Consider the following 12,294-nt stretch of genomic DNA (forward strand, 5'->3'; position numbering starts at 1 on the left):
CCCAGGCTAGAGTGCAGTGGTGTGATCCTGGCTCACTGTAGCCTCTGCCTCCTGGGTTCAAGTGATTCTCCTGCCTCAGCCTCCAGAGTAGCTGGGATTATAGGCACGCACCACCACACCCAGCTAATTTTTGTATTTTTAGTAGAGACAGGGTTTCACCATGTTGGCCAGGCTGGTCTCAAACTTCTGGCCTCAAGAGATCCGCCCACCTTGGCCTCCCAAAGTGCTGGGGTTACAGGTGTGAGCCACTGCACCTGGTCCCCACCATCTTTTTTTTTTTCAAGATGGAGTCTTGCTCTGTTGCCCAGGCTGGAGTGCAGTGGCATGATCTTGGCTCACTGCAACCTCTACCTCCTGGTTTCAAGCCATTCTCCTTCCTCAGCCTCCCGAGTAGCTGGGACTACAGGTGCGTGCCACCATGCCCGACTAATTGTTGTATTTTTAGTAGAGATAGGGTTTCACTATGTTGGCCAGGCTGGTCTCGAACTCCTGACCTCGTGATCTGCCCACCTTGGCCTCCCAAAGTGCTGTGATTACAGGCGTAAGCCCCCATGCCCGGCCTCCCACCATCTTTATCTATGCCCATTATTTTGGCATAAGATGGAGCTCACTGCCTGTTTGTTGAATGAATTAACAAAATGAGTCAAGCAACCAGGCCAGGCCACACAGATGGTTATTCTCATGCCTCATTTTCTCCCTTCTTCTCAGCCTGGATCTGCTGCCCTCCACCCCAGCTGCCCCATGTGAAAGGCCCACCCCGTTCTCCTTCACACCTCGTTTTCTGTCTTTGGTGGGGGGCATTCGAAAACATCAAAGCCATTTGTCAGCCAGGATTTCTTCTCCTCCAGCCTGTGCTCTGCTGCCCATCTTGGCGTCTTCTCCTCTAACAGGGAGGAAGACCTCCAGCCATCTTCTGCAGCCAGCTTTTCTGCCTGGTTCAAGAGCCGGGGTGAGGCTGGGGCCATGGAATGGAAGACAGGCCTCTCTGCAGGCAGTGGGTGGGGTCTCAGCAGCTCAGAGCCAGGCCTAAGTGACACCAGGATTGGGTCTGGAAGGGAAGCAGAGCTGTGTGAGGACTGGGTGCCCATGGGCAGATGGGCATATAGGGCACCAATGACACAGGCAGCATGCAGAGATACTCAGAGCCATGCTGACCCATGCAACAGGTGTGGGAAATACAGCTACATGTGGACAGGCACAAAGCCACAGAGCAGGGTTACCAGATACAAATACCCACATGTGCCACCCTCGAAGTGAAGCTTGTTTTGTAGGAACAGCACGGTGCGTGCACTGGAGCAGCCCCCCAAGCACTTCAAGCTCACGTGAGACCTTGCCCTTCCTTTGTAAGGACAGTCCCACCCACACTGCACCCCGCCATCTACCAAGTCCATTAGTTCTCTCACCACCTCCAAGAAGCAGGGGAGGCTGGCATCACGGCTACAGATGAGGAAACTGAGGCCCAGGGAGCAAAACCTACTTAAGGTTATCCAGAACTACGACTTGGCACTGGTTCCCTGTCCCCCAAGGCAGAGGCTCTTCCAGTACACCAGGAGGCCCACTCAGCCACTGGGGTGGGGGTGAAGGAAGTTTGGGGGGTGGAAGGGAGAGGGAGCGGCTGGGGTGGCTGCTTCCGCTGGGCTGGCCTTCATGTTGGCAGGAGCAGGAGAGTGGCTCAGGACAGGCAGGGCAGGCAGAGGGACCTGGGTGGGGGTTGCTGCCTGGAGGACTTCTTGGGTCAAGAAGAATCGAAAAAGGCCAGGCACGGTGGCTCACGCCTGTAATCCCAACACTTTCCGAGGCAGGTGGAGCACTTGAGGTCAAGAGTTTGAGACCAGCCTGACCAACATGGCGAAACCCCATCTCTACTAAAAATACAAAAAATTAGCTGGGCATGGTGGCACGTGCCTGTAGTCCCAGCTACTCAGGAGGCTGAGGCATGAGAATCACTTGAATGCGGGGGTGGGCGTGGAGGTTGCAGTGAGCTGAGATTGTACCACTGCACTCCAACCTGGGCAACAAAGCGAGACTCTGTCTCCAAAAAAAAAAAAAAAAAAAAAAAGAATTGCAGAGCTAGGGGTGGGGAACGGGGATGGGGAGTCTGGCTAAGGTGGTCCAGGCACCCCGCATAGCCTCAGAGTGTAAAGAAGCTTTCCATGGAGCAAAGTCCCTTGAGCTGGAGTTTCCTGAGCCCTCAGGTCAAGCCCCCTGACTTTCTGGACCTGTATGTGACCATGCTACCCACTGGGGACTGAAGGTCAAGGGCATGACCTCTGAGGTTATGAGAGAACAAAAATCCAGGCCCAACCCCTCTCAGTTGCTTGGGGCCACTGGGCACTCCACGTTCCTGCCACATTTGTCTGGGCCTCTCCTCTGTCTTCCTCACCTTGATTCATCCCGCTGAGCCACTCCTGGGCCGTCAGGGAGGGCTGGGCCCCTGCTGTTGGAGGGTATATGTCCTCTTGGTAGGATTCCGACTGTAGGAGAAATCCAGACAGTGAGGAGGGTGATAGGGTAGGCTGCTCAGATGGGAAGGGCCCTTAGAGCTGGGAGTCCAGGCTCTCCCCAACCCCTGCTGAATTGAGGAAACGGAGGCCCAGAGAACAAAGGGACTTGCCCGAGGTCACGCAGCAGCTCAAGAACAGAGGTGGGCCAAGACCCAGGATTCCTGACACCCACTGATGTCACCCTGCTGTGAGAAAGGCCGCTCTGTGGCTGCCCCATGAATGTGGGCTCCATGCTCTGGTACCTGACAGCCCTGGATCTGTCTTCTCCAGGACAGGTTCCCCACCTCCCTCCCACGCGGTCCCCACTGCCTTTACCCGCCGGGGCACAATCATGGAGATGGGCTCGATGAGGCTTTTGGTTGTGATCAGCTTGTAGAAGCGGAAGATCTCGCAGGAGGACACGTCAAGTCCTCTCTTTGGCATGACACCTGCAGGCAGTCAGGGAGGGCCAAGAGGTTCTGGCTAGCCTGGGGCCACAGTGAAAGGGCCAAAGCCAGGCTGCACACCTGGACCTGAACAGAGGCCAGCCTCCTCCCAGAAAAGAGCTCAGGGACAAATACCTACACTGGACTGGGCCCTATGTTGGGAAACGGAGTTGAATTAATCAGACTCTTCACCTTCAAATATTTAAATTATTTTAGCTAAACTATTTTTTCTTTCTGAGACTCTTTTTCTTTTCTTTCACTCTGTTGCCCAGGCTGGAGTCCAGTGGCACGATCATAGCTCACTGCAGCCTCACACTCCTGGGCTCAAGCGATCCTCCTGCCTTAGCCTCCCAAGTAGCTGGGACCACAGGCATGCACCTCAATTTTTTTACTTATCTGTAGAGACAGGAGTCTCACTTTGTTGCCCAGGCTAGCCTCGAATTCCTAGGCTCAAGAGATCCTCCAGCCTCGGCCTCCCAAAGTGCTGGATTAGCTGAACTTTTATAGGCAGTTTGCTCTGCTTAAGGGTCTCCATCTCCATCCCCACAGCTCCTGTGACCCAAATGCTCTCAATCAAACTACTCCAGATTCCTTTTGAGTAGGGTTAGCATGGTGCATCTTTCTCCAGTCCTTTACTTTTCATCTAGCCATGTCTTTATGTTTAAAGTGGGTTTCCTGTAGATTACAGAAATATAGCTGGGTTTTTATCCTCAGACACACTTAGAAAGGAGCTGAGGACTGCTTCCTGGAGGCTCTTTTAGGTCAGCCCTTTCCATCTCTGCTCTTGTTGCAACTGCTTAACCTTGACCTGGAACATATCCCTCTCTCGCCTGCTGGGCTCTGCATCCTCTTTCAGTTCCTCCAATGTTGCCTCCTCTGAGAAGCCTTCCTTGACTTCCTCCTTTGTGCTGCTGCCCGCCTCAAGTACAGCCCCCATAAGTCAGAGTGTTGCTATGCTGTCCCTCCTTCTGTCTGACTCATCCCTGTCTCCCCAGAGCCAGCACTGAAGCCCTGAGCCCGATTCTCCTTCCTCGGTCTCCCGAAGTGCTGGGATTACAGGCATGAACTTCAGTGGCCCTCACTCACCGATCCCCTTCTGTGGGTTATAGGAGCGGTACTCAGTCAGGTAGCTCAGGTGAGGCTTGTCGGCGCTCACCTCGTAGTAGCGAATGTTGCCATCTCCCTGAGGAGGAGGAGGAAGGGGAGGGTGAGATTCAGAGCTGGATCTCATCAGCTCATCAGCAACCCAGCCATGCAGCAAAAACCTGGCTTTTTTTTTTGATGATCGGCAAACCCATCTCATTCGAGGGAACACCAGGAAACCGGGGGCCCTGTCACTAAGGCAGGAGGGTGATGGGGGGGGATCTTTATCTTATTTTATATTTTGTCTTATTTTTTTTAAACAGGGTCTCACTTTATTGCCCAGGTTGGAGAGCAGTAGTGCAATCACAGCTCACTGCAACCTCCTGGGCTCAAGCCATCTTCCCGCCTCAGCCTTCCGAGTAGCTGGGACCACAGGTGTGTGCCACCGTGCCTGGTTAATTTTTTAGTTTTTCATTTTCGTAGAGATGGGGTCTCACTATGCTGGTCTCACTATGCCCAGGCTGGTCTTGAACTCCTGGGCTCAACTGATTCTCTCACCTTGGCCTCCCAGAGTGCTGGAATTATAGGCATGAGCCACTGTGCTGGGCCCAGGCCCTTACTTTAAAATTCAATCCTCCCCCACCATGACCCAAAGCCCACCCTTGTTCCTCTAAGACAGAAGCTCTGGGAAGACAAGTCCAAATCCCGCTCCTATCTGAGAGCAGCAGCAAAGGTCAGAACTGGGGTGGCCTCAGAGGTCATCCAGAAGGTCTTACCATGGGGGACATTTCTGGTTGTCATAATGACTTGGATGGAGGGGGAGAGATGCTGTTCTTGGCATTGGTGGGCAGGGGCCAGGGCTGCCAGATATGGGATAGTCCTACCCAGTGGAGACCTGTTCTGCCCCCAGTTCAGCAGGTGCCCCTGCTGAGAAACACCAATGGTCCCCCCATATCTGGGCCTGCAGTTGGGAAGGGACAAGCTCAAGGTGTCCAGCCAGAGCCCTGGCTCCAGGTGTTCTTAGGGAGCCAGGAGGGTGGGAGGGGTTCCTTCTCACAGGGCACGAGTGGCCTGCCCATCCCTGCCCCATGCTCCCAACAGCCCCAGGTTGCTGTCTGACCCTGTCTCAGGGGTCCAGGCAGTCACCTCCCTCCCGTGCCAAGCCGACCTTCCCCACCACGTAGAGCATGCTGGTGTCTGCGTCATAGAAGGGAAACAGCACGCCCGAGGAGCCGTCCAGGTCCTCCTCCAACAGAGGCACAGAGAGGTCATCCTGCAGGGGAAGGGGAGGCAGGGAAGGCCTGGGTCACTCCTGGGGGCCCTCAGTGGTGCTCCCGGAGATAAGAATTCCTGCCATGGTGCTCTGGGCGAGAGTGTGTGTGTCAGAGAAAAAGTGTGATTTTTTTCTATGTGTGTGCTGGGGGAAGACGTCCCTGGTTCTTGGGTTCCAATGTGTGGGCTACTCTGGTGGAGATGACATCTTAAAGGCACTAAAATGCTGCTGCCACCTATTTTGTGAGCTTTCTGCCCTTAACAAATCACTTTTTTTTTTTTTTTTTTTTTTTTTTGAGACAAGATCTAACTCTGTCACCCAGGCTGGAGTGCAGTGGTGCGATCACAGCTCACTGCAGCCTCAAACTCTTTGGCTCAAGCGATCCTCTCGCCTCAGCCTCCCAAGTAGCTGGGATTATAGACGTGCACTACTGCACCCAGCTGATTTTCTGCAGAGATGGGGGTCTTGCTGTGTAGCTCAGGCTGGTCTCGAATTCCTGGCCTCAAGCGATCCTCCCACCAAGGCCTTCCGAAGTGCAGGGATTACATGCATGTACCACCATGCCTGGCCATAACAAATGACTTTTGACACACCCGATCTCATTCCAATCTTCCCTTACCTGTTTTTTAAAATTTATTTTAATAGATGAAGGAGACTCAGAGAGAAAGTGTGATTTGTCAAGTCTTTGAAACTCCTGTCAAATGCTCCCTCAAAACACTACCGCCAGCTTGGCCCTCACCTCGCCCCGCTCCACCCTCAGCTGTCTTGATGAAATCTCCCCATACCCGTTAGTACCACATTTGCTCCAGGTGCCCCCTCTGCCCAGATGGCCCTCTCCTTCTCCCTTCCTCCTAGTCGTGGTCCCAGACTTAGCTACCTCCCCTCCTCTAGCCCAGGGCATCCCTTGGATCCTGACCCATCTCCCTAGAGTGGCAAGATGCACAGGGTCTGGGTTCGCCCGGAGCTGTCGGCATCTCCCTGCTATTCATCCCCGGATCCCTGGCACCTGGCAGTCTACACTGAATGTGTGAGACATAAATGGGTGTCTGAATGAATGCATGCATGAATGAATGACGCTGGCTCTCAGCTGAGGGGTGATGGTGAGGGATGGGGTGCAGCCCTCACCTGGTCCCACAGGGCCACCTGCCGGTTGTTCCATCGGGATGTGCCCGTGGACATCAGCTTCTTCAGTTTCCCCAGAAACAGCACCTTGCTGGCCCGGTGCCCTTTGTAGTTGGCCTCCTGGAGGGACATGTGCAGTTGGTATTGGAGAAACACTGGAGGGGATGCCAGGGGGCAGCTAGGGTTTCTGGCCTCCCTGCTTTGCTTAAGCCGCCGCTCTACCTGGAAGGCCTCCCTTTCTCACCCCAGCTCTGCCTGGAGATTCTTCCAGGGGCACCACCTGGATCCCTGTCATCCACATGGAGTCTCTCCCGGCTATCTTTGTTAAGAGTTATTTTTCTGAGCAAGAACAGAAGCAAACTTCTGCCCAGCTCCCTGTTCTTGCTGAAAAAGTATCAGGCACCCCTACAAGGGTGGGCACTGCCACCTGGCCTGTCTTATCTAATCCTCGGAGAGGAAGGACTAACAGCCCATTGTTGCAAATGAGAAAACAGAGGTCCAGAGCAGGAAGTGCTTGCCCAAGGCTGCACAGTGGCTAAACAGTGGTGTGCTCGGCTCTCCTGACCCCTGGCCAGGGCTGAGGCACGCCAACAAGCTTCGGAGTCAGACAAGGTTCAGATTCCAGCTCTCCATGGGGGTGAGTCATTTCATCTCTCAAGGGCCTCAGTTTTCACACCTACAAAATGGAAAGGGCATATCCCACCTTCCGGCAATCCCGAGAGGACAGACGGGGATGCTGCCTGTGAAGGCGTGGCCCAGACGCTGACAGCATCACTGTCCTGTTCTCTGAAGCCTCCCCCTGTCCCCACTCTGTCCCTTGCTCCTCTGAGCCTGAGCCAGCCCCTGGCCCAGCACTGACCTGGAGGACGGTGCCTGCTCGGGGGTCGATAACCCGAATCTTGCGGTCTTTGCAGGTGGTGGCCAGCAGGCTGCCGTTGGTGTTGAAGGACATGGAGAGGATCACATCTTGGTGACAGCTAATTGTCCTCATGGGGCTTGTGATGACAGACTCCTTTGTATCCAGGTTCCAGATCATCACCTGCATGGCAGAGAGCCAACTCTGAGCACAGGGGCCACCCCGCCCCTGGCCCCCACAGTCACATGCTGGCCAGGAGGCAGTGAAATACAGCATCCCCGGGAGGGTGGCGCAGCTGGCAGCCTGGCCAAGAAGCCTTGGTGGGAGGATGATGTGCAGGCTGAAGCTGCTTGTGGCAGGAGGGGGAATCCCAGGGCCAGGCTGTCTAGTGGTGAAAGGAAAACGCCACCTGCCTCTGAGCAACAAAATATCCACGCTGGGAGGACCCCAGGGAACCAGCTAATCCAGGCAGTTTTAGTTATTAGCAACAGTTTGCACCTCCCACACACCAACAGGGCTGTATGTTTAGCTGCACAGGCTGTGCATGCAGAGCTCCAGGGCAATCCATTCCTATAGCCTAGGATGTGATTAGTGCCCCCTGAAGTTGTGTATAGAACAACCAGCACAAACACGTGCAGCAGCTCTGCAGACACCCTGTACAAACAGATGGGAAAGCGCTTCGGATCGGAAGAGTAAGGGCCCAGGTTCCCTCAGTGCTCCCCACAACCACTTTAGTTATTTATTTTTGAGACAGGGTTGCCCAAGCTGCAGTGCAGTGGCATGATCATGGCTCACTGTAGCATCAACCTCCTGGGCTCAAGTGATCCTCCCACCTCAGCCTCCTGAGTAGCTGGGACTACTGGCACATGCTACCACACCTGGCTAATTTTTTCTATTTTTTTGTAGAAACAGGGTCTCACTATGTTGGCTGGTCTCAAACTTTTGGGCTCAAGTGATCCTCCCACCTCAGCCTCTCAAACTGTTGGGATTACAGGTGTGAGCCACCATGTTCGGCCCCCACCTTCCTTTTATCCATCACAGAGGGTCCCGAGGTGCCTCTGTAAATCCCTGTAGTGTCAAAAGGAAAGAACTGAAAGGTCATAGCTATGGTGCCACCAATTCCATTTGTGTACAGATTGGGAAACTGAGGCCTAGAGAAGTCAAGGCACTTTCCCAGGCTATACTGCAGGTCAGAGACTGAGTCGGAAGAGAATCGAGGTCTCCTGTACTGTGGGTCCCAATCTACAGAGCCTACCACCTGCATGCTTGGTTGTCAGTGGAGCAGGGTGAGGGGAGGGCAGTGCCATCCCATCACCTCCAGGCAAACTGTAATGAGTTGAACAGGGTCCCCCGAAAACTCATGTCCACCTAGAACCTCAGAATGTGACCTTATTTGGAAATGGGGTCTTCGCAGCTGAAATTAGTTAAGATGAGGTCATAATGGATTAGGTGGGCCCTAGATCCAATGACAGGTGCTCTCCTCTTCCTATAAGGAAGACGGACACACAGAGAGAAGGCCGTGTGAAGACAGAAGCAGAGCCTGGAGTGACGCAGCTATCAGCCGAGGATGCCTGGAGCCACCAGAAGCTGGGAGAGGCACAGAAGGATTCTTCCCTAGGGCATCTGGAGGGAGCTGGCTCTCCCAAAACCTTGGTTTTCGATCTCTGGTCTCCAGAATTGTGACAGAATAAATTTCTGTGGTATTCCAGTTCGTGGGAATTTGTAGGGGCTGCCCCAGAAGAAGAACACCCAGACTCACCTTGTAGTCATAGCCGGCACTGAAGAGGATGTCGGCGGCCGTGGGGTGCCACTCCACCAGGCCCACTCTGCGTGCGTGGCCCACGAGCTCCTTCCTGCAGGCCGTGAGGTTCCTGGTCAGCAGCTGCTTGGGGATGCTCCAGATCTTAATCTGGCAGGGGAGACGTGGCCCAAGGGAGTATCAGCCAGGGCACCTTGGCACCGTCACCAGCCTAAGCCACAGATCTGGCAGTGACCAGCAGAAGGACCAAGGGAGCTCTCTCCATGGCCACCTCCCACTCAGTGGCTATGGGCACTGAGGGGCAGTGGAGGGGCAGCTGAGGGTCCTCAGAGGGACAGGGGCTTCCCCAAGCTCCTCCAGCCCGAGCAGGGGTCAGTGCTGACCAGGGATGAGTCTAGGCCTCCAAATCTGCCCTTGAGAGATCGTTGTCATTCTGCTGGCCTGAGGTAGTGGGCAGGTGGCTGGGTTTCAGGCCTCCTAAGCTAGGATATCCCCCACAGTACAGTATTCTACATGCTTCTTGTCCCAAAGGCCCAGGGTAGAGCCTCAAATGCCAGGATGAAGGGTTTAGGCTGCATCCTCAGGGCACTAGGGAGCCAGCGAGGTCTCTGGAGCAGGGCAGGGACAAACTTCTTGCTTTGCAGGTGCACCCTGGATGGCCTGCAAGAGGAAACTCTGAAGGTCAAGAGGCTGGACTGGATGGGGTCAGAGGCCTGTATTTCATGGTGAGGGCCTGAGGAGAGGCACTGGGACTTCCTTCCAGAGTCATGTTGTCTGAAGATGGAGGGGGCTGCCATGGCGGAGAGTAAGCTCCCTGTCACAGAGGTATACAAATGGAGTACAAGGCGAGCCTGGGATGCTGCTGACTTGACCTTCCTTATTGGTCCTGCAAGGTTCTCTGGCCCCTAGTTGATTTTATGCACTGTTTCCCTTAGAGTTATACAGGTTTTTCAGGTAGACAACTTTGCTTTCAATTCAGCAAATATTTATTTCCTGGTCATCTTGGATTTAAAACCAGGAAGCCAACCCCACGAGAGTAGTGCCAGGTTCCAGATACTTCGGTGTGGTGAGGGCTCTCACCACATAGAACCCCAGGAGGAAGACACACTGTGAACAGGTGTGTTTGGAAGATGCAGGTACCACCCGCAACACTGAAGCAGAGAAGACTCCCCAGTGCTAGAGGAGCGACCGTGCCCTCCAGGCCCTGAACGCAGGGAGGAACACGAATGAATTCACTCCATAAATTCACTGTGGGCATAGCTTCGGGGAGAAAAGCCCCTTCCTTCTTCAGTCCCCCAACAGTTATGTCCTGCCCCGGGGCATCAGGGAAGGGATAGTGGCAGGCAATGAGGCTAGCAAGAGATTTAAGAAAGATCTTGATGGGAGCCTTCAAAGCAGTTCTGAAAAGGCAGGTATTACAAAAGTGGGGACAGTTTCAGATATCTGACATCCTGCCAGAGGCCCTGTACTCCCTAGGGACAGGGCCAATTCTCACAGGACCTGACTGTCCCTTTGGTAAAATCACCTCGGCAGACCCTGTCCTTTATGTTCCTCAGCATCTGCTATATGGAAACCGACACAAATCCTCTTTGAATTTTCTGCTTTCCTTTCCTGATGAACTGGTCTGCTTCTTTTGATCTAACTGAAGGTTTTGCAATACATTCTATTGCCCATTTTGCCTTGGCTGCCAGGGAGCTCTTAGCTAAGCTAGGAGCTTGGCTGCTGCAACCCTCCTTAGCCATCATTTCTAGTATTTCCTCACTTTCTCCATCTGTGGCTGCTGCTCTTTAAAGATGTGTCATGGCACACTGGAAAGAGAATGGGCTCTGGAATCAGGCCTCAGTCTGAAGTCTGGCTCTGCCTCCCACAGGCTGTGAAACATTAGGCAAGTTGCTGTACCTCTCTGATCCTCAGCTTCTCCATTAGAAAAATGTCCTACCTTGTGGGGTTGCTGGGGAGACTGTGAGACGATGAGTATGGTGACAGTGAGGAATACGGTGGCTCACAATAAATGGTGATAATGACTTTTATCTTTATTTTAATCATCTGATCATATCTGTGATTTTTAATTTTTTAGTAGAGACAGGGTCTCACTATGTTGCCTAGGCTAGTCTCCAACTCCTGGCCTCAAGTGATTCTCCCACCTCAGCCTCCCAAAGTGCTGGGATTACAGGTGTGAGCCACTGAACCTGGCACATCTGTGGTTCTTGTCTTAAGCCATATCCATCATATTTTAAAAGTGGGTACGAAATGAACTATAAATAAGTAACACTGCACATTGTTGGGGTAGGAATGATAACCCTGGTACAGAACACAGGCTCAAAAAAGTGAGTGAGACTGAAGCTGCTGGAATGGTTTTAGTGTCCACATTCATCCAAGGCCCTCACAGCCTTTTACAGCTCGCTTCTTCACTGTGGGATTAAGTGGAACATCTTTTCTGATCACCATAAAAATGCCCCTTGTAGCCTTTTATAGCCCCCCAAAAGGATGGGCTTTCCCATCGGAATACACATTTTCACTGGGCTTTATTAGCTGGGTGGAGCTATTATGCCCATTTTATAGGCGGGGAACTAAGGCCCATAGTCCTACAGCACCTAGAATGTCTCCTCCTCTACCTAACTTAACACCCCCACACAGTGACCTCAACTCCGCGATGGAGTCAGGGGCACCAGAGCCAAGAACAGGTACCGTTCCACCCCACCCACCCCAATCCCACTCTTCAGGAGGGGCTGACACTCACTGTGGCGTCTTCAGAACAGGAGGCGATCTCAAAATCATCAAAAGGGTTCCACTTGACGTCCAGAACGTTCCCTCTGTGCCCGCAGACCTTTGGGTAGTGGGGGTCCAACTTCCCTGTCTGCAAGACAGTGCCCAGAAGGGTTGGGGAGGAGGTGGATTCCACATTAGCATCTGGACAGTCATGTAGTCAGTCAGCAACCAGTCAACAGGAACATGTAAGGGACAGAGCTGGGTGTGAATCTAGGCCTTACTTCTTATTCCCTGTGTGATCCGGGGGAGTTACTTCACTTCTCTGAGCTCTGGTGTCCTCCTCAGTAAAAGGGAGCAATCACAGGTATTTCACAGGCTGGTGTGAGGATCATGGGAGGGAGTAGCTAGCACATGGCAGATGTTCAATAAAAGGGCATTTCCCCTCATACACTGCTGGCGGGCATGTAAAATGGTGCAGCTCTTTTGGAAAATAGTCTGGCAGTTCCTCAAAAGGTTAAAAGGAATTCCCACATGACCCAGCAATTTCACTCCTAGGTCTATCC

At 53.3% G+C, this 12,294-nt stretch overlaps 1 protein-coding gene across 4 annotated transcripts in view; it reads right to left on the bottom strand.

Moving 5' to 3' along the window:
• Positions 1 to 12,294, bottom strand: part of LOC105477202 (coronin 2A) — a 69,310-nt gene that overhangs the window by 1,804 nt on the left and 55,212 nt on the right. For all 4 annotated transcript variants that reach the window (XM_011733606.3, XM_011733605.3, XM_011733607.3 and 1 more), the window contains exons 3-11: positions 11,763 to 11,879; positions 9,023 to 9,172; positions 7,267 to 7,446; positions 6,411 to 6,527; positions 5,181 to 5,285; positions 4,016 to 4,112; positions 2,820 to 2,932; positions 2,384 to 2,474; positions 774 to 1,048 (exon numbers count right to left, since the gene is read on the bottom strand). In XM_011733606.3, the coding sequence (XP_011731908.2) occupies positions 774 to 1,048; positions 2,384 to 2,474; positions 2,820 to 2,932; positions 4,016 to 4,112; positions 5,181 to 5,285; positions 6,411 to 6,527; positions 7,267 to 7,446; positions 9,023 to 9,172; positions 11,763 to 11,879 (1,245 nt within the window). The remainder of the gene's footprint in view (positions 1 to 773; positions 1,049 to 2,383; positions 2,475 to 2,819; positions 2,933 to 4,015; positions 4,113 to 5,180; positions 5,286 to 6,410; positions 6,528 to 7,266; positions 7,447 to 9,022; positions 9,173 to 11,762; positions 11,880 to 12,294) is intronic.

This window comes from Macaca nemestrina, chromosome 14, assembly GCF_043159975.1.
Source record: "Macaca nemestrina isolate mMacNem1 chromosome 14, mMacNem.hap1, whole genome shotgun sequence".
Taxonomy (NCBI): domain Eukaryota; kingdom Metazoa; phylum Chordata; class Mammalia; order Primates; family Cercopithecidae; genus Macaca; species Macaca nemestrina.